Genomic DNA, 21,828 nt, shown 5'->3' with positions numbered 1-21,828 from the left:
CTGAGGAACAGCTCCCTTCTGGAGCTGTGGAGTATCATCTGTCCCTATCTACCAAATAATGCCCTGCTGTTGGAAGTTTAAGAAAGATCTCCTTTAGCGATACACTTTAGATGAATGTAGACAGCCAGTGAGAAAGTAGCTTAGTATTCTTTCCACTTTATCATTTCTACTAAGTCCTTTTTAGCAAGTGTAGCTAATTGATAAAAATTTCCAGCTTCTGAAACATGGATCATTACTAAGCCAGCAATTACAATGACTGTGTAGTAAGCACTTCTGTGGTACATGCCTTGGAGGCACTTTAGCTCATGTAATCCTCCTGATCCTCCCTTGAGAACATTCCAGAAGTAGAGGGTAGAAGATGTTTCAAGATGGAGGAAGTAGACAATGATACTGCATGGTATTTCTATGTATATCAGTAAGAATGTATAGAAATTTTGTCTCATAAATCTCTAATATATAAAATAAAATCGAAACTCACACAGGTTAACTTATTTTACAAGGTTGAGAAACTAAACAAATCTCCAAACCACATCTTTTCTAAATAAAAACTTAGAAGGTAGGCTGGCCAGGTGCTGGTGGTTCACGCGTGTAATCCTAGCTACTCATGAGGCTGAGATCTGAGGATCATGGTTCAAAGCCAGCCTGGGCAGGAAAGTCCATGAGACTTTTATCTCCAACAAATGACCAGAAAACTGGAAGTGGCACTGTGGCTCAAGTGATAGAGCGCTCTCCTTGAGCTGAAGAGCCGAGGGACAGCGCCCAGGCCCTGAGTTCAAGTTCCAGGACTGGAAAAAAGAAAAGAAAAGAAAGTAAACTGGCTCTATTTCTGTACTAATTACATAGTATCTTTAAATTAAAATAGAAAAGGAAAAGTATATTCTTAAAATACCTATATAAAATGAACTATCTGGCTCAACTGAGATTTTCACTTTTTTAGTAAATATCTTATGGACACTAATTGCCCTCTGAAAATCTTAAAAAACAAAACAAAACAAAAAACACACAAAGATCCAACGTCTTAACACCCATATTCTGAAAGAGCCATGAAGAGCTTTGTAGTAGTTGGGCATGGTAGCTCAAACCTGTAATCACAACTTTGGATGCTGATATGGGTAGAGTCATAGTTGGAGGCCAGAGTGGACAAAAGGTTAGTAAGAACTGATCTTACTAATAAAAGCTGGCATTAAATCTAAAACAGGAAACATAAATAAGAGGATCACCCCCAAGCAAAAAGTGAGATTCTATCTCAAAAATATCGAGAGCTAAAGAGATGAGGTGTGGTTCAAGCAGTAGAGAACCCTGTTTAGTAAGCATGAAACCTTGAATTCAAACTTCAGTATTGTTAAACAAATGCCTCTCATTACTTCTCCTGTGGGTGTAGGCTGTATATAACACTTGAAATCTTATCAAAGCAGAAGTTCTATGGGCTTTTTTGTTCAGTTCTATGCTGCAGCCTGTCAGAAAGACTCTTTTCCCCCAGTCTACATGGTCTCTCCTAAGAAAACTAGAAGTCAGCTCCTCATCAAGATGGCACTTCCCGTGCTGGAGCTTACCACCAAAATCAAATGCTTGAACTATTTAATATAGCACTCATCTACTGTGAACTTACTTATTCACTCACTATTTCTTTTGTTTTTATTTTATTTTTATTGAAAAGGTGATGAGCAGAGGGGTTACAATTACATAAGTAAGGTAATAAATCCATTTGTTTTTAATCACTGTTACCTCATCCCTCATTCTTCCCTATTCCCATCCCCCCCCCCCAAGTTGTAATTCATCAGCTAATACTTGCTAGCTGGTTTCTATATACTAAATTGTGAAGACAATTGTGAAGACAATTTGCAACAAGCAAAACAATCAACAACAACAACAAAAACCTACCACAACAAAAATCCACCCCAGAAAGTCCTTATTCTTATAGAATGAAATAAAGGATACATATATAGTTTAAATGATCATACAAATAAAAACAAAAATAATTGAAAACGCAGCTGAGGAAAGCAAGTCTTTGGGATTAATGAAAGGCTTCCTCATAGAAGTCATATTGAACTGATACATGAGTATAAATCAGCATTCATCTGGTGAAGAAGGAACACGTTTTAGGGAAAGGGAAAAGCATATTCAAAGATTCTTTGGCAGAAAGGAACATGGTATGTCAAGGAAATGTTAAAAACAAAATGTGGAAAACAGGGTTTCGGGATAGTGGGTGTGAGAGGATTTTGGAGAAGCAGGCAAGGCCACATTTACATAGATTATATAGGGCACTCCTAGCTTATTTTTTGCATACAAATTAAAATAAAGAGGATTAACTGTTGGCATAACAAAGTTATCAAAATGGATTTGGGTTTGAGAAAATTCTGGGTGTGATTTGAAGAATATTGGAAATAGAAGTCAATATATAAATATGAAAAAGGCCAACAAGTCATTTCAATAGTTTTAAGAGAGATAATAGTGGTTTGGATTAGGTGAATGTGAAATATTATGGGCATCAGATATTAAGAAATAGTAGAACAGAGGGTGAACTAAGTCAGCAATGATACTAGACACTATGTTGGAAATGAACTATACAACTTGTGGGGGAAGGGAGGGGAAAAACTGGGAGAAAACGAGGGAGGGGATGACACTGTTCAAAAAGAAGTGTACTTAATACCTGACTTATGTAACTGTAACCCTTTACAATGAAAATTTTAATAAAATAAACAAGACTTAGTAACAGACAATATATATATAGGAGAAAGGGAGAAAAAGGAAGCATCTAGGCTCTAACATACAACTGGATGGATATACTGAGAGGGTATTGATGACTCTTAAGAGAGGGATTGACTTAAGAGAGGGATTGATGACTCAAGATATTCAGTATTTCAAGGACAATTTAGAGCAGATGAGCCACAAAGGAGATAGAAGCAGCCAACGGGAAAGGAAAAAAAAAAATGTGAGAGCATCTCCCAGTAGAATATTTCAAGGTGGAGGAAATACATGATGGTAGTATATGCTGTGGTCGACTAGGTAATTTCAGTTCTGTTCTTCAGCAATATGTAAGACTTTGAGGAAAGGGATTTTATCTCAAACCTCATGCCTTCCTTTTTCCATGAAGAACCAGCACAAAACTTTCTATAGAAAAAGTTTATAAAACACATTTATTCCAGGAATTATATTATATTATATTGACCAAGACAAGGAATTAAAAAAAACCTTCATGGCATACCATTATAATGAAGCCAAAGGTAGCTTAATATGTTTAAGGAGAAAATGGATATATAAATCTAAACCAGGCTTACCTTATATAAAAACACAATGAGAAACAAAAACTTAATAGAAATATTTAAAGTTGAGGATGGACTGGCCTTGAATCAAAATGTTGTTCTTATAAACAAAAATGAACAGTGTAAAATGAATGCACTGTTTACTCAAACTGGTTAGGTTACTTGGCTGCCTAGCACAATTATTGTCTACTTAGCATAGGAAGACATGAAAAACCTTGGAAATATTTAAAGAACTACAAGAAGATGAAAATTTGTAAAACACTTACCTTTTTTTTCCTGGTCTTGGGGCATGAACTCGGGGCCTGAGCTCTGTCCCTGAGCATCTCTCTGCTCCAGGCTAGTGCTCTGCCACTTGAGCCATAGCACCACTTCCAGCTTTTTCTATATATGTGGTACTGAGTTTCATGCATACTAGAGTTTCATGCATATTAGTCAAGCACTGTCCCACTAAGCCACATTCCCAGCCCCAAATTATAAAATACTAAGAAGAATTATAATGAAAAATACTCTAAATTACAATGATAGTATTCCTTCCTGAACATTTATATAAAAGCATAGTGTGGTGTCAAACTGTTAATGTTGAGTTTGATATAGTCTCCAAATGCCTTAGTTTAATTTTGTTTGAAACCGATTACTCTTTCTAAATCAACTCATATTATTAGCGTATACCACTGCCCACTGCTAAGGACATTGAATACAGTATATTTTACTTCCTACTTAAAAAAATTGTTTTTCATAAGACAAGCTCTTCTTATCCATATTCCCAGGGTTCTTGGAGAGCATGAAAATATTCTAGTTTTGTTTGTTGAAATACTTCCAAGGTTTCTCCAATAAGTTTAAAGACAAATTTACATTGCATGTAGCTATTTATATATTTTTAACTCATTTTAAGTCTGAATTGGATGTCCTTCTCTTTGCTCTCTTTTTTATTTCTCATGTACATTTAATTATGTTTATCTAATATTGCTGAAAGCTGACTCAAATCTTTTCTGAAAAACAAAAAGGAATCCACAGAGGAATATATATTGTTAAGCTCTTCCATCATATTAACTATCTCAGTCATCTCTTCTCTCAGCTCTCGGCCTCCTTTTTTTTTTTTTTGGTCAGTCATGGAGAAGGTGACTTTAAGGACTTCAGAGAAAGAATCAATTAAGCATGATGATAAACTGGGAAAAGCAAAGAAAAACTCAAATGTCTCTATCTTGGAAGCCTTTATGAACACTGACACTCCTGGTAGGTAAGGCTGAATGGAGGAAAAAGCCATGGAAGCCATTAACTTGACTTTTATATTAGTATAGTAGATCAAAAAAGGAATACAGAAAACTGAACAAATAATGCTAGAGGAAAGGTAAGCACCAAACTGGAAATACTGAAATGAAAATAATCTGTAAAGATAATATAGGTTAGTTAAAGCATTGCTTGGAATTTATTTTTATTTTAATAAAATTAAATTGTACTTTTTGTAAAAAATTTGGAAAATTCAGATGAAGGCCTCAACCCAGAGATACCATCTATTTCTGGGTGGAAATCTTGCTCTTCAAGAGCAAGAAATAGTCATCTTTGATGCTGAAATCGCTGACAACATATTTCCAAGATGAACCAAGAATGCTTTGAGATTAACAATATCTCCTTTAGCTATTCATGATATTTTTCTTCTCAGATACCAGAGAAAAAGGCATTTCCTAGTGAAGTATTCCACACAAGAATCAAATTGCCACTCTTCATAATGCCACAAAATGTCATCAGATTGTTCTGGAAGTATATTTCACTTTCTGTGATCTTTATTTTGTTTTCAAATGCTGTTAATTAAATAATAAAAATGAACTGTTCAAAGTTATAAAAGTTATCTTTCTCTTAAATTCTATCTAAGGCTTTTGAGTTACATCAAATGGATTATCAACTGTTGATATCCATGTGTGATAATTAGCTGGGGAATTATCAAATCCTGTCATAGATCAAGAAGGAAGGACTTTTAAATGGCTAGGCAATTAACTAAAATGGAATCAACTTCCAAAATTTCACTGTTTTGACTGACATCACTAAAGCTATGAGTTACATATGACTATGAGAGCTGCAACTTGAATTCTTGAGCTTAGAGAAAGAGCATAGTTCTTTAATTAACTAACTTATTGTAAAAAGTTGTAATTTCCCTTTGTAAAAAATGAATTTATATCAAGAACTGTGGCAGAGTTCTTACCTGAGTAGAGAAGGGTAGAAATGTGATATGCAGGAAAGCCAATGTAATGGTTGGTTGAAAAAGGTTTGCAAGGAGCCTGAAGCTGACTCATCCATACCATGCTGAAAGGCTCTAGGAAAACATACAAAAGACTTCAGAATATGAGGGAAGCATTGATTATGAAATATTTTTATTAGAATTCACTAAATATTTTTTTTTTAAATTTTATTTTATTTTATTTGAGAACATACTGTACAGAGGGGTTACAATTACATGGGCAGGATAATGCATACATTTCTTACCAAGCATTGCAGCCTCCTCCTTTGTTTACCCTTCACCTCCCTTCCCGGCCTCCCCCCTCCCTCCCAACCAATCGTACCCCCCCTCCCCCCCCCCCTCCCGACATTGTAAAGCTGGTTTTGACATGACATTTTGTACTTCTCATTGTTGCAACAGGTCCACCTGAATCCTTAAACGACTTGTTTGTCCCCATCTCCTCCACATGTTATACTGACATCAAATATAGTGAAAGCGGGGGTTACACTGTGGGGGAGGGACATACAAAGCAACAAGGAAATAATCTTATAAATGCGTTAGAAACACATGCATGAAAGAAACAAAAACATTAAAATACATATTTGAGGTTTTGTTTTCCTAACATCACATTATCTGACTTTTTCCGCTTGACTCATACCTATACTAGATATTGCAAATAAGGGAAACCATGGGACCTATGTTTCTTTGGGCCTGGCTTACTTCACTTAATATAATTTTTTCCAAGCCTTTCCATTTCCTAACAAATGGGGAAATGTCATTCTTTCTGATGGAGGCATAGAATTCCATTGTGTATATATACCACATCTTCTTGATCCATTCATCTACTGAGGGGCATCTGGGTTGGTTCCATGTCTTAGCTATGGTAAATAATGCTGCAATAAACATAGTTGTGCTGGTAGCTTTAGTGTGGCCTTGTTTGTGATCATTTGGGTAAATGCCCAAAAGTGGGATTGCTGGGTCGTTGGGGAGCTCTATGTGGAGTCTTTTGAGGAACCTCCATACTGCTTTCCAAAGTGGTTGAACAAGTTTACATTCCCACCAACAATGAAGTAAGGTTCCTTTCTGTCCACATCCCCTCCAGCATCTGTTGTTGTTAGAGTTCTTGATTTTTGCTGTTCTAACTGGAGTGAGGTGATATCTCAATGTTGTTTTGATTTGCATTTCTTTTATGGCTAGGGATGTTGAACATTTCTTCATGTGTCTATTGGCCATCCTTCTTTCTTCTTCAGAGAAGCTTCTCTTTAAGTCTTTCGCCCACTTACTTATTGGGCAGTTGTTTCTTTGAGGATTTGTTGTTGGGTGGTTTAATTTTTTGAGTTCCAAGTATATTTTAGATATGAGACCCTTGTCCGTTGTATGGCTAGTAAAGATTTTCTCCCAGTCCGTGGGCTTTCTATTGATCTTGCTAGCTATGTCATTTGCCCTGCAGAAGCTCTGCAACCTTATACAATCCCATTTGTCCAGCCTTTCTTTGATTTGTTGTGTTTCCGGGTCTCTATTCAGAAAATTTCGGCCTGAGCCAAGGAGACCTAGGGTTTCTCCTATTCCATCCTGTAATGTTTTCAGAGTGTCTGCTTTGAGTTCAAGGTCTTTGATCCATTTGGAGTTGATTCTGGTGCAGGGTGATATATAAGGATCTAGCTTTAGTTTTCTACATGTAGTTAACCAGTTTTGCCAGCACCATTTACTGAAGAGGCTGTCTGTCTTCCATTCTATTGTTTTAGCTCCCTTATCGAAGATTAGATGGCTATAGGTCTGTAGGTTCATTTCTGGGTTTTCAATTCTATTCCATTGGTCCTGAGGTCTGTTCTTATGCCAATACCAAGCTGTTTTGATTACTATGGCTTTATAGTAGAGTTTGAAATTTGGTATTGATATTCCTCCAGCAGTGTTCTTTCCGTTGAGGAGCGTTTTTGCTATTCGGGGTCTTTTATTGTTCCATATGAATTTTTGGATTGCCTCTTCTATTTCCTTGAAGAATGAGGTTGGAATTTTGATAGGTATTGCGTTGAATTTGTAGATAGCCTTGGGAAGTATTGGATTTTCACGATGTTAATCTTTCCAATCCAGGAGCATGGGAGGTTTTGCCATTTTTTAAGTTCTATGTTGATTTCCTTTTTCAAGATTTTAAAGTTTTCATCATAGAGGTCCTTCACTTCTTTAGTTAAGTTAATTCCTAGGTATTTTATTTTTTGTGGGGCTATTACAAATGGAGTTGCTTTCCTGATTTCAGCCACACTTTTCTCATTGTTGGCATACAGAAAAGCCATTGATTTTTGGGGGTTAATTTTATAACCTGCTACTTTGCCGAAGTTTTGAATCAGCTTGAGTAATTTGGGAGTGGAGTCTATGGGATTCTTTAAATACAAGATCATGTCATCTGCAAAGAGGGAGAGTTTTATTTCTTCTTTCCCTATTTGGATCCCCTTTATGTCTGCATCTTGTCTTATTGCTGTAGCTAGGCATTCTAATACTAGATTGAAGAGAAGTGGAGAGAGTGGGCATCCTTGTCTTGTTCCTGAGTTAAGAGGAAATGGCTTTAGTTTTTCACCATTGAGTATAATGCTGGCTGTAGGTTTGTCATATACAGCCTTTATTGTATTGAGGAATGTTCCATGGATTCCTAATTTTTCCAAAACCTTCATCATAAAGGGGTGTTGGATCTTGTCGAATGCTTTTTCTGCGTCTATTGAGATAACCATGTGGTTCTTATTCTTGCTCCTGTTGATGTGATGAATAATATTAATTGATTTGCGTATATTGAACCAGCTTTGCATCCCTGAAATGAATCCTGTTTGATCGTGGTGTATGATTTTTTGGATGAATTGTTGAAGTCGATTGGCCAAAATTTTGTTGAGAAGTTTCGCATCAATGTTCATCAAAGAAATGGGTCTATAGTTCTCTTTCTTTGATGAGTCCCTGCCTGGTTTTGGGATGAGGGTTATGATGGCTTCATAGAATGTGTTCGGTAGTGAGCTTTCTCTTTCAATTTCATTGAACAGTTGGAGGAGAATTGGTGTGAGCTCTGCTTTGAAGGCCTTGTAAAATTCCGCTGTAAAACCATCTGGTCCTGGACTTTTCTTAGCTGGGAGGTCTCTTATTGCTGTTTCTATTTCAATGCTTGATATGGGCCTGGTAAGATAGTTTACCTCATCTTGGTTTAGTTTTGGCATGTCAATATTTGCTAGGAAGAGGTCCATTTCTGTCAAGTTCTCAAACTTATTAGCATAAAGTTTTGAGAAGTATTCCCTTATAATGTTCTGAATCTTGCTTGTTTCCGTGGTGATGTTTCCATTCTCATCTCTGAGTTTATTAATTTGGGTGTGTTCTCTTCTTTTTCTGATAAGATTTGCTAAGGGTCTGTCAATTTTGTTAAGTTTTTAGAAGAACCAACTCTTTGTTTTGTTGATTCTTTCTATAGTTTTTTTGGATTCTAATTCATTTAATTCTGATTTAATTTTGATTATTTCTTTCCGTCTACTGGATTGGGGTTTATCTTGCTGCTCTTTTTCAAGGAGGTTTAGATGTGTCATTAAATTGTTAGTTTCAGATCTCTCCAATTTGTTGATGTAGGAGCTCAGAGCTATAAACTTGCCTCTGAGTACTGCCTTTGCTGTGTCCCAGAGGAGCTGGTATTTTGTGTGTTCATTTTTGTTGAATAGCATGAACATTTGAATTTCCTTTCTAATCTCTTCCATGACCCACTCATGATTCAGCAGTGTGTTGTTCAGCCTCCATGTGATACCGGACTTTCTTTGGTGGCTTTTGATGTTGAGTTCTAACTTTATTCCCTTGTGGTCAGAGAGAATGCAAGGTATAACTTCAATGTTTCTGAATTTAGACAAGTTTGCTTTGTGGCCTAAAATGTGGTCTATTTTAGAAAACGTTCCATGTGCTGCTGAGAAAAACGTGTATTCTGATGCTGCTGGGTGAAATGTTCGGTAAATGTCTGTTAAGTCTAGTTGATCTATACAGCTGTTTAGATATGCGGTTTCTCTGTTGAGTTTTTGCCGAGTTGATCTATCTAGTGGGGAGAGTGGTGTGTTAAAATCCCCAACGATTAATGTCTTTGGATCTATATGGGATTTGAGGGAAAGTAGTGTTTCTTTGATAAATTTGGGTGCTCCATTGTTTGGCGAATAGATATTTAGAATTGTAATATCCTCCTGAAGGAGAGATCCTTTAATTAGTATGTAGCGACCTTCTTTGTCTCTTTTCATGAATTTTAATTTGAAGTCTATTTTATCTGATATTAGGATTGCAACTCCCGCCTGTTTATGCGGTCCGTTTGCTTGGTAGATTTTTGTTCCAGCCTTTAACATTGAAAATGTGTTTGTTTTTATGGGCAAGATGTGACTCCTGCAGGCAGCAGATAGAAGGGTCTTGTTTTTTAATCCAACTAGACAGTCTATGTCGCTTGATTGGAGAGTTCAGTCCGTTAACATTAAGAGATAGGACTGAGAGGTATTTGGGAGTTCCTGCCATGTTATCTACCTTCTTGGGGGCTGCGAAAACTGGGTTCTTCCTATGGTTCTTGGATTCTCAGTTTGGGTGCAGTTTCTTGGCCTTTATTGCGGTCTTGTTGGTTTTCTATGTGTAGGACATCTTTAAGAATCTTTTGTAGGGCTGGTTTGGTGGAGATGTATTGTTTCAATTTTTCTTTGCTATGGAAGGTTTTTATTTGGCCTTCAGTTATGAAGGAGAGTTTAGCTGGGTACAGTATTCTTGGTTGATAGTTGTTTGTTTTTAGGGCATGGCATACATCATTCCAGGCTCTTCTTGCTTTGATTGTCTCTGCTGAGAAATCTGAGGTGATTCTAATTGGTTTCCCTTTATAAGTGATTACCCTTTTCTCCCTGACAGCTTTAAGGATCTTTTCCTTGTTCTGAGTTGATCCTGTGTGGATTATAATGTGACGGTGGGATGTCCTATTCTGGTCTGGTCTATTTGGGGTTCTAAGGCTTCTTGTATCTGGACAGGCCTATCTTTTTGCATGTTTGGGAAGTTCTCTACTAGGATCCTGTTAAACAGATTTCCTAGACCATTAACTTCTGTTTCTAGGTTTTCCTCTACACCCATTATCTTTAGATTAGGCCTTCTGATGGTGTCTTCCAGGTGTTGGATAGATCTATCATATTTCTTGGACTTGTCTTGTATGGTTGTATGTTCTTTCTCTATAATATCTAGGCTGTCTTCAATCCCTGAGATTCGATCTTCTGCATGGTCTAACCTGCTGTCAAGACTCTCTACTTTGTTTTTTATCTCTTTTCCTTCTAGTTGGTCAGCTTTGATGGCTTCAAGTTCTTTGTTGAAGCTCTGTTTTAGGTCTTGTATGAATTTCTTTACTTCTTTAATTTGGTGTTCAGTGTTTGTCCTCAAATCGCTTAGTTGATTGGTTATGGTTTCTTTGGGCTCCCATTCCTTCTGTTGGGTTCCATTCAGCATTCCCTTTGTGGTCTCCCTGACTTCCTTCAGCTCTTTGTTAATGGATTCCATGAATGCCTTTAGTGATCTTTGTGTGTTCTCTACCTGGTCTCTCAATTCCTGTATTACTCTTTGATTTGCTTCCTCCCATTCGTGGGATTCCTGCAGATCTCTTTGAGTGTTCTCAGCCTGCTCACGCCATTCCTCCCTTTCTCTTTGAGTATTCTCAAGTTGTTCACGCAAATCCTGTATCAGTTTTTGAGTAGCTTCCTCACGCTTATGATATTCCTGTATAAACTTCTGGGATGCCTCCTCTCTCTCCCTATCACGCTCATACAGAGTCCTTTGTACGTTGTCAAACTTTTCATTTATCATGTTTGCCACCAGTGTTTGTAGAGCTGTTTGGGAACTCTCCTCTGGATTATTCATTATCTGTTCTAACCCCTGATTATCAGGATTGGGAATTGAGATACCCGAATTTGCCATTTTTCTTGTGTTTTTCCGGCTTACTCTGCCCATTTGAGATGAAGATAGCACCAGTTTTGTGCTAGAACACTATCTTAAGGCAACCATCAACCAAAGTTTGCATTTGTACAGTCAATAGTCTACAGATACAATCTAGTTCAACAGATACATCTATTCGACATCAAACAACTATATGTTAAAGGACTTCGAACCGCAGAGAAGAATTTGGAAAGCCAGAAATTATTAGGGTTAGGAAGAGATGTGGGTAAAAAATAGGAATAGATTGGTGTGGGGAGGCACAGGGAGAGTTAACTATGTCCTAATCACAATGCAGGAAATAGGTTGGGTAGGATGTAAGTAGAGAGAGAGAGAAAAAGAAGAAAGGGAAAGGGGAATGAAAAGAGACCAGAAAAAAAATAGAAACGTAAAAATTAATGTTATTTTAGAGATTAAAAGACCATCTATTTATAGAGGAATATGAATATGTTGAGAGAAAGGGAGGGACATAGAGGAGATGAGAAAAACTTTAAAAAAATGCTTAAAATATTGTATAGGTATAAAGTACTGCTATTAGTGAATTTAAGTCTCAGAGGTTTTGAATTGAGTAATAAGTTTGTGGATTAAGTGTGTACACAATGGGGGATAGGGTCTACTGGTTAACTACGGGTTTATCTGAGGATGTGCAGGACGAGAGTTAAGTCACATAAAGATGAACAAAGAGGAAAAGATGGAAAGGATAGGAAAGTGAGAAGAAAAGATCAGAAGTTCAGTAGAGCTAGAAAAAAAAAACAAAAAGATAATTAAGAATGAAAGAAAAAGAGAAAGAAGACAAGAAAAGAAAAGAAAACACACATTCACGTATTCCTAAAATAAAAATTATAAGAGGAGAAGAAAAAAAAAAAAAGTTAATGGAAAACAATTATTTTTTCAGAAGAGGCAAAAATTAAAGATTAATAAAAGTTTTAGAAAAGCAAAAAAAATTTTTTATATATATATAAGGTAACAAAAAATGAAAAAAAAACAAAACAAGAAAAAGAAAAAAAGAAAAGAAGAAGAAGAAGAAAAAAAAAAGTTCTTTGATTTTTTTTTTTTTTTTTTTGGGAGGGGTGGGAAGAGTCCTGTATCTCCCTTTTGTCTGTAACCAGAGTCTGGTTGGAGTCTCTGGTCAGCTTGAGGTCCTGTGGCTTGATTGGTTTCTTAAGTCAGTTTGTTGGAACAGGCAGAAAAATGCTCTGCTTTACCCAAGATTTTGAGATCCCCCTCCCAGGTTAGTTTACTGGGAGGGTGATTTGCTTTGAGAATCACAAAAGAGGGTGATGCAGTGATGAGGCTAGGTTCTGGGTAGAGTTGAGGCCTTTCAAAGAACAGTAGCTTTTCCCTGGGGCTATTTTGTGAAAAAAAACTCACAGCACCCAGCCTGGAGCCATTCTCAGGGTTTCTGTTTTTCAATTGATTGTGGTGGCTGCTAGAGGGAGGGGCAGCCTCTGGCTCTGGCCACCCAGCGAGGAGAGCCACTCCAATGGCTGGTGCCTGAGCTGGGCGACCCCTCCCTGGATGGAACTGAGTCTGTGAGGTCACCTCACCGCCAAGTTCCTGTGACCTGCCAAATGTCTAGCTCTATTCCAAGGCCTGAGCTGGAGCTAGCCGCTCCTCCGAGCTTTGTCGGTATCCAAGATGGAGATCACCGGTGCTGGGGGGGTGGGGTGGCCTTCCCTCCTCTGCTCCCAGAGGAGTGAGGAAGTGGGGCTTCTACTCACGCGGAGTTATGGATCTCGGGTCGTCTCTGGTCTGCAAAGTGCAGGATGAAGTTGTCCGCTCCTTGTCGGTTCTTGCTGGTGTTGAGTAGAATCCGCTCGTCTGCTGCGTCTGGCTCCTTCGTCCCGGACTGCGTCTCAGGTATGCGTCCGCGGCGGTGGTCGCCGCTGCGACCCTGCCGCCGCAGCGGCAGCTGCTCAGATGTGTCTGCTTGGCTTCCCCTCTCTTGACTAACTCTCTGTCCTGTGATGGCACGCTTGGTGTGATTCTCTGGCTTGGGACTGTTCACTGGAACTCTGAAACTGTTTTCTATGCAAGAGCTTGTTCAGATTCCAGCTTCTCCTCCGCCATCTTCCCGGAACTCTCTCACTAAATATTTTAATATAAAACTGTATTATCTTTATTTGGACAATGTTCCTGCTCTTCACATCTGGGTTTTACATTAGTATGTGCTCAGGGTCCACAAAGACCAATCAAACTAGCTAGGAAAAATACTAGCAAGGTAAGAAAGGCTTTTTATAAAACTAAAAATGAATGAACTTTAAACTTGCATGTGTGACAATATTATTATTTAATTTTTTTAAACCACATATTTGTCAAAGTTAGATGCCTGCAGGAAGCACAATGAACTCTGTCTGTGTCTCTAACAAGTAGCATTCTTCGCTACTCATCCTGAATCCTGAACCTGCATCCAATTAATGCTAATAGTTTGACACATTTGCTTCACCAATATAAAAACGTTTAACATGAGGTAGCCCTTTTTAATTGCTAAAGTGATTTATGTATTCTAAACAATCAATAGGATTCACAATTAATTGTATATACTTCTATGGATCTAAAAGGTGTCTGTAAGAAGAACTTAGGGCTGGGAAGGTAGCTCAGTGGTAGAGTGCTTGCCTTGCATGCCTGAGGCCCTGGGTTTGATTCCTTAGCACCATATAAGCAAAAAGAAAAAAGATGGAAGTGGCGCTGTGGCTCAAGTGGTAGAGTGCTAGCCTTGAGCTGAAGAGCTGAGGGTTAGTGCCCAGGCCCAGAGTTCAGGCCCCACGAAGACCCCGCCCCCCCATAAAAACAACTTAGTTAAATTATACATTAGTGCGACTTAACATTTAGGATATTTTTACAGAGTATTAGTTCTACAACCATTTGTAGAAGTGCTTGCAATGTTTGGCCTGAAATACAACTGTAAATCTCAAGAAGAAAAATTTGTTACAAAAAATTATTGTAGCTAATTGGACTAATTAAAACTGTACAATTGTAGACTATATTCCCACATATAGTTAAAAGTGATGTCTGAGAATACTTTAGAAATGGAATTACTTAAAATAGCCCAATCTCTCCATTTAGTTTAGAAGCAACAATGTCTTTTTTATCACAAATGTTCAAAATTGAATAGAATTCCACTTTGAAGCCCCATGTCTTAATTCCACATCCAGGCTTCTTGTATCCCCACCCGTCACATTTGACCCTTTACTTCTCCTGTCCTGCTGGTCAACTAAATTTACTTAGAATTTCTTTAGACCTTTAATATATCATCGTTTCTTTGAAAGTCCTATTTTGTCTCACTAAATTTCAGAGTAGGACAAAATTCCTTACATATCCCTCACAGGCTGTAATACATCCATCCCACACAATCCAATGCATGAGCTACAGAAGTAGGCAGGTACCAGGATTTGCTTCTCTAAAGAGTTTGAATTTAATGCCAGCAGTGAGGAATCACTAAAGTATTTATAGCAAGAGAGTGAAATTAACATTTTTGCATCTTAGAAGAATCATTTCAGTAGTAGTGAGGATTAGAGTAAGAATGGATTAGAAGGAAATCAAGGATAATGAAGATGGTATTGCACAGACCAGTCAGAGGGTAAGAACCTAAATGAAGGGAAGAGGAAGAGAGCATAGTAATTAGGAAGCAAATAGAATAAATACTAAAATAATAGAATTAAATCTATTTATTCCGCAATGAAATTGGGATTCAAGATATATGAGGGTGAAGATAGAAAGTAAGAGTTGAAGAAAAGGAATAATAGTCCAAGGTATTTTCAGGTATGTTGTTTCATATTAGGTCTGTTGAAGGGACTTTAGACATTTCAGATCCACCCAAAGAGGTACACCAAATAGGAATTTCACTTTGCTGATCTAGTACATACAAGTTTTATCTGGTTTGAAGATATCAATGTGAAAGTCATCAATATAATATGAAGCCATAGGAGTGGATAAATTCACCCAACATACCAACAGTTAAGGATGAAATAAATAAAAAGTTCTATGCAACATGCCAGCATTTAAGGATGAAATAAATAAAAAGAGGCACTCAAAGGAAAAATGAGAAGAAACAATCAGAGGAGTAGGCAAAGGGACAAGAGAAAATTATATTGGCAAAACCAAGAGAAAAGAAATGAACAATAGTGTAAAAGCTGCAGAGAGATTTGTACAGAGAAAAAGATTACTGGAGTTACTGATTACAAATGCATAGATGATATTGCCCTGTTTGTGAGGCCTGATGAAGGTTGCATCCACTTACAGTACAGTGAGTGAATGATAGGTATAAAAGTAAAAGTATTTTTTTGACTTGTTGTGTTTCTGGGTCACTATTAAAATTTCAGCCTGTGCCAACAAGACCCAGTGTTTCTATTCCGTCCTGTAATGTTTTCAGAGTGTCTGCTTTGATTCCGAGATCTTTGATCCAGTTGGAGTTGATTCTGGTGCAGGGTGATATATAAGGATCTAGCTTTAGTTTTCTACAAGTAGTTAACCAATTTTGCCAGCACCATTTACTGAAGAGGCTGTCTTTCTTACATTCTATTTTCTTTAGCTCCCTTATTGAAGATGGCTATAGGTCTGTAGGTTCATTTCTGGGTTTTCAATTCTATTCATTGGTCCTAAGGTCTGTTCTTGTGCCAGTACCAAGCTGTTTTGATTACTATGGCTTTGTAGTAGAGTTTGAAATTTGGTATTGATATTCCTCCAGCACTGTTCTTTCTGTTGAGGATCGTTTTTGATATTCAGGGTCTTTTATTGTTCCATATGAATTTTTAGATTGCCTCTTTTATTTCATTGCAGAATGAGGCTGGAATATTGATAGGTGTCACATTGAATTTGTAGATAGCCTTGGGAAGTATTGCAATTTTCACGATGTTGCTCCTTCCATTCCAGGAGCATGGGAGGTTTTTCCACTTTCTAAGTTCTGTTTTGATTTCCTTTTTCAGGTTTTTAAATTTTTCATCATAGAGGTCCTTCACTTCTTTGGTTAATTCCTAGTATTATATTTTTTGTGGGGCTATTACGAATGGAGTTGCTTTTCTCATCGTTGGCATACAGAAAAGCCATTGATTTTTGAGGGTTAATTTTATACCCAGCTACTTTGCCAAAACTTTGAATCAGCTTGAGTAATTTGGGAGTGGAGCCCATGGGATTCTTTAAATACAAGATCATGTCATCTGCAAAGAGGGTGAGTTTTACTTCATCTTTCCCTATTTGGATCCTTTTTATGTTTGCATCTTGTCTTATTGCTGTAGCTAGGCATTCTAATACTAAATTGAAGAGAAGTGGAGAGAGTAGACATCCTTTTCTTATTCCTGAGTTAAGAGGAAAGGGCTTTAGTTTTTCACCATTAAGTATAATGCGGGCTGTAGGTTTGTCATATACAGCCTTTATTGTATTGAGGAATGTTCCCTGGATTCCGAATTTTTCCAGAACCTTCATCAAAAAGGGTTGTTGGATCTTGTCAAATGCTTTTTCTGCATCTATTGAGATAACCATGTGGTTCTTATCCTTTCTCTTGTTGATGTGATGAATTATATTAATTGATTTGCGTATATTGAACCAGCTTTGCATCGCTGAAATGAATCCGGTTTGATTGTGGTGTATGATTTTTTTGGATGAATTGTTGAAGTTGATTGGTCAAAATTTTGTTGAGAAGTTTTGCATCAATGTTCATCAAAGAAATAGGTCTATAGTTCCCTTTATTTGAGGTGTCCCTGCCTGGTTTTGGGATGAGGGTTATGATAGCTTCCTAAAAGGAGTTCCATAGTGAACTTTCTCTTTCAATTTCATTGAAGAGTTGGAGGAGTATTGGTGTGAACTCCCCTTTGAAGATCTTGTAGAATTCCGCTGTAAATCCATCTGGTCCTGGCTTTTCTTAGATGGGAGGGCTCTTATTGCTGTTTCTATTTCAATGTTTGATATGGGCCTGTTAAGATGTTTTAACACATCTTGGTTTAGTTTCGGCATGTCCATATTTGCTAGGAAAAGGTGCATTTCTGCCAAGTTTTCAAACTTATTAGCATAAAGGTTTGAGGAGTATTCCCTTATAATGTTCTGAATCTTCGTTGTTTCTGTGATGTTTCCATTCTCATCTCTGAGTTTGTTTATTTGAGGAAACAAAGGAAGAGGCAACAATGCTTGATAAGAAATGTACTCATTACCTTGCCATGTATTTATAACCCTTCTGTATGGTATTTTCACAATTAAAAAAAAAAGTAAAAACAATGAATGCAAACAAAATGGTAAAGGAAGAATGGTTTAAATACAAGAGACACCCAGGCAAATGAGCCAGGAGAAAGAAACAATGCTTAAAAGACTGAGGAGTAGGATATAAATGTTATCTGGAGCTCATGTAATAGGATATACTTTGACTGGGAAAGGAAACACATTTATGAGATGCTAATTAAGGAATGTGGAGGTAAAATCAGAACAATTATTCAGAATCAATATGAACCAGGTGCTGGTGGCTCACACCTGTAATCCTAACTATTTAAGAGGCTGAAATCAGATGATGTGGTTCAATGCCAGCCTGAGTAGGAAAGTCCATGAGAATCTTATCTCCAATTAACCACCTAAAAAGCTGGAAGTAGAATTGTGGCTCAAGTGGTTGTGTGCTAGCCTAGAGCACAAAAGTTCAGGGACAGCACCCAGGCCCTGAGTTCAAGCCCCAGGACTTGAAAACAAAACAAAAAAAGGCTGGGCACTGGTGGCTTATTCCTGTAATCCTAATTACTCAGGAGGCTGACATCTGAGGATTTAAATTCAAAGCCAGCTTGGAAGAAAAGTTCATGAGATTCTCCAACTAACCACCTGAAAACCAGAAATGGAGTTAAGGATCAAAATGGATGGATCAAGACACATAGTAACATAGCCTATGCCTAGTTTTCCACTACTTCCTTGAGCTCTTTGCATACATTCCTATTTGTTATGTAGGGCAATATATATCTTTTTTTTTTTTACTTGTGAAATACTGTACAGAGGGGTTACAATTACATGGGCAAGATAATGAGTACATTTCTTATCAAGCATTGTAGCCTCCTCCTTTGTTTCCCCTTCCCATCCCATCCTCTTCCCGCCCTCCCAGCAATCTCTTCTAGAAGGAAATTTTGTTTGGAATGCACTCTTGGTCATGGTTAGCTAGTTCCCCTTATCACTTTATGTAAACTCTGCTGTAACAATCCTACTGTCTACTTTGTTTAATCCAAGTCCCTTCTCATAGCCTCTCTATGGTTTTTGACTGTACTGTACTTTAATCCTTCTACTTTTTAACTTTTTTGACTGCTCCATAAGGGTAGGGTTACTATGAATATTTAGAAGCAATGTATGGGCACAATAGAGCCTGACAGCCTGGGTGTATTCTAGTTGTGCTATTTGTTAGTTTTTATGTAATATTAGTTGGCAATTTATTTAGTATCAATATTCTCAATTATAAAATAAAAATGAACAGTTGAATGGGAGGATTCTGTGAGATGACACATAAAAAGGATTTAGCAAAATGCCTTAAATACAATAAAGGCTAAGCAGAGGTTAGATGTATGGTAACAGGTTTACAGACTTCTTAAGAAGGTCTATGACTATCTCAAAACAGAGATGAGATTCCAAATGTTCTAAATGGTTGTCTGGTTGAGTTTTATTCTCAAAATTAGAAAGAAACAAAAACAATGGAAGATCAGATATAACAGAATGATTCATTGATACCAAATGAAACAGTATTTACTTGAACAGTTCTGCCAGGAAATAGTCGTGCACTCCACCATGATTTCTCAATTGTACTAGAAATAAGAAAGGTATTTGGCTATAAGAGATGTTATGACAGATGTTTATGGTCTCAAAGGGGGTGGAATCTGTATGAGCATTTAATTCCACAGCACGATCCCAAATTAGTTTCACTATTCTGGAGAGTATAACAGGGTGAAAATTGGCCCACAAGCCTCAATGGGGGAATGAAATTATGAGCAAGCTATTAGATAAACTCTAATGATGTTTTGGTATACAGTTAAAAGAGAGGATGCTCTGAATAATTTATAGCAGAGAGTAAAATACAATCGTAAGTACCACAGCATTGTATTTTCTACTAGAACATAAAAGAATTTTGATATACAATATCACTTTGAAATAAATACTTGTTGCTCATAGGTTGAAATAGCACATTTCTTCTTCCAAAATTAGCATACTGTGAATAAAGGTAGCTTTGCTTAAGGAGAGAAATAACTTGAGGGAAAATTCCTTGCCTTAGTCGTTTCTGAGATGACATCAGTAAACCAGTCACTTCTCTTCTCTTAACCCCACATTGTCTCTCTGGGCTGCTCACAGCATCACTTTAGCACTTTATCCTAAAGTTATTTGCTTTTGGTTCTCTGATATACTTGTATGCTTTCTTCCTTTTTCTTTGCTTTTTTTGTTATTCCTTCTTTCCTTCCTTCCCTCTTCTTCCTTCTTTCCTTCCCTCCTTTTCTTCCTTCCTTCTTTCCTTCCTTCCTTCCTCACCTCTTTCTTTCTGTTTTTCCTTAACAAACTGATTGGTTCTTGAGTACTTGAGCTACTTATGTAGCCAACTACTAAGAGAAAATATATCCAAGGCATATCAAAAATGAGAACAACAGAAAGCAAAAAAGACTTAGCTGGGTTTATACTTTCCCTGTGCAATTCTAGTTAAGTTAATATTCTTAGAAAGAGATGATTTTGAATTGGAAAATGGTTAGGGCACTGGTCCATAGGCCCATAGCAGATACAAATGGAAAGAGGGACAGGGAAAGAGAGAGCCAGAAACAGAGAGACAGAAACAGATACAGGGACAGAGAGAGGGAAATTATGAGAGCATTTTACATTTTCAGACCTTGCTTAGAAGAAAAAAAGATGAATTAGGGGAGACATGTGAAGATCACACAATAAAAGTAGAAAACAGTGAGTCCAAAACCCAGAGTATGCAACCTCCAAATCTAATGACTGCCCGTTACTTTTCTCTGAACTCAGAGCCTCAGAGTCTTGCTTAGTGTTTTCTTCTCAAGGCTGATGGGTTCTCTAGTACTTGAGCCACATCCCCACTTCTGGCTAAAATTTTTCATGTTAATTCGTCATAAGACTCTCACAGATTTGTCAACCTGAGATGGCTTTCACACTTTGACCTTCAGAGTTTAGCCTTCGGAGTAGCTAGACTTACCACTGTGAGCCATGGGCACCCAACATCACTGCCTCCTACCCCCAACCTGATTCGCTTGATTGTTCTGATGTGTCTGTTTCTTTTTAATGATATTTCCCTATAAAAGTAACATTTAGAAGGAGGGACATAAAGAAATCAACTTCTCTTTAAGCAAAGCACTAAGAATAAAAAAGCTTCAATTTTTAGATCATTTTATATTCAACAAAACATGTAATTTGGATGTTTTAAATAATTTTTTTTATTTCCATTCAGTTTATATTTAGTTTATTTTTCAAAATAGAGTCTTACTATGGCCTTGAACTCACAATCCTGCCTCAGATTCTTTTGTGCTGGGATTAAGGTATGTGTCATCATGACAGGCCAAGCTATATTCATTTTTAGCAGCTTTATGACATATAAGTCACATATCAAAGATGAATTTAAAGTAGAATTAAATGACATAATGACATATTTAATACTCTCTGTTACATAGCCTTCATTACTATCTAATTTTGGAACATTTCTTTATCACTTAAAGAAATCTTGTATCTGTTAGCAATCTCTCCCCCTTCCCTTCTCCTCAGTTCCTAGCAACCACTGGCATAATTTTTGTCTGAATGGATCTGTCTATTCTGGTATTCCTAATCATTGAAATAAAAAAATTTGTCTTTTGTCTGGATTCTTTCACAATTTGGATAGTGTGGCTTATTTCTATATCAATATATCATGGCATGTTCCATTATGTAATTTATGTTTATTGTTGAATAACATTCCCCTTTATTCAAATGACACATTTTGTTTATCAATTTACCACTTGAAGGTCATTTGAGTAGCTCCTGCTTTGTGCTTCTGAAAAATTCTGCTATAATCATTCCTGTACATGTCTCTGCATGGATATATGCTTTCATCGTTGGGTCATGACACCATATGATTGACATTTTATATAAACATACCTTGTATTTCCAGAGACTTAATATTTTGAGAAACTGTGTCTTTATGAAATGATGCCAGCCATTCTTGAGACATGAAAAGCTACCTTATAAATCAATATATTTTGTTTTCTGAGGAACAATGAACCTCCAGTTAACCCCAAAGTAAATGTGCTATTCTTTGGCTTAGTAATCAATACTGTGATGACTCTAGCTTTTGCCTTGTATGTTGGTCCTTGTACTGAAATCTCAGTCTTCTCTATTACTAAGTGGTAGAACAGTCAACTTTCAAAATTCTACACTTAGAATACATCAAAACTTTTTTTGAGTTGGGTGCTAGTGGCTCAAGCCTGTTTG

General features: G+C 37.1%; 1 protein-coding gene across 1 annotated transcript in view; it reads right to left on the bottom strand.

The window, feature by feature from the left end:
* Positions 1-21,828, bottom strand: part of Kiaa0825 (KIAA0825 ortholog) — a 402,774-nt gene that overhangs the window by 251,228 nt on the left and 129,718 nt on the right. The window contains exon 12 of the mRNA XM_042691026.1: positions 5,461-5,571. Within this exon, the coding sequence (XP_042546960.1) occupies positions 5,461-5,571 (111 nt within the window). The remainder of the gene's footprint in view (positions 1-5,460; positions 5,572-21,828) is intronic.

Source organism: Dipodomys spectabilis, unplaced genomic scaffold (assembly GCF_019054845.1).
Source record: "Dipodomys spectabilis isolate Male_0828 unplaced genomic scaffold, ASM1905484v1 ptg000140l, whole genome shotgun sequence".
NCBI classification, from domain to species: Eukaryota; Metazoa; Chordata; class Mammalia; order Rodentia; family Heteromyidae; genus Dipodomys; species Dipodomys spectabilis.
Note: the sequence above shows the minus strand (reverse complement) of the source record. Positions and strands in the feature narration are given on the sequence as shown.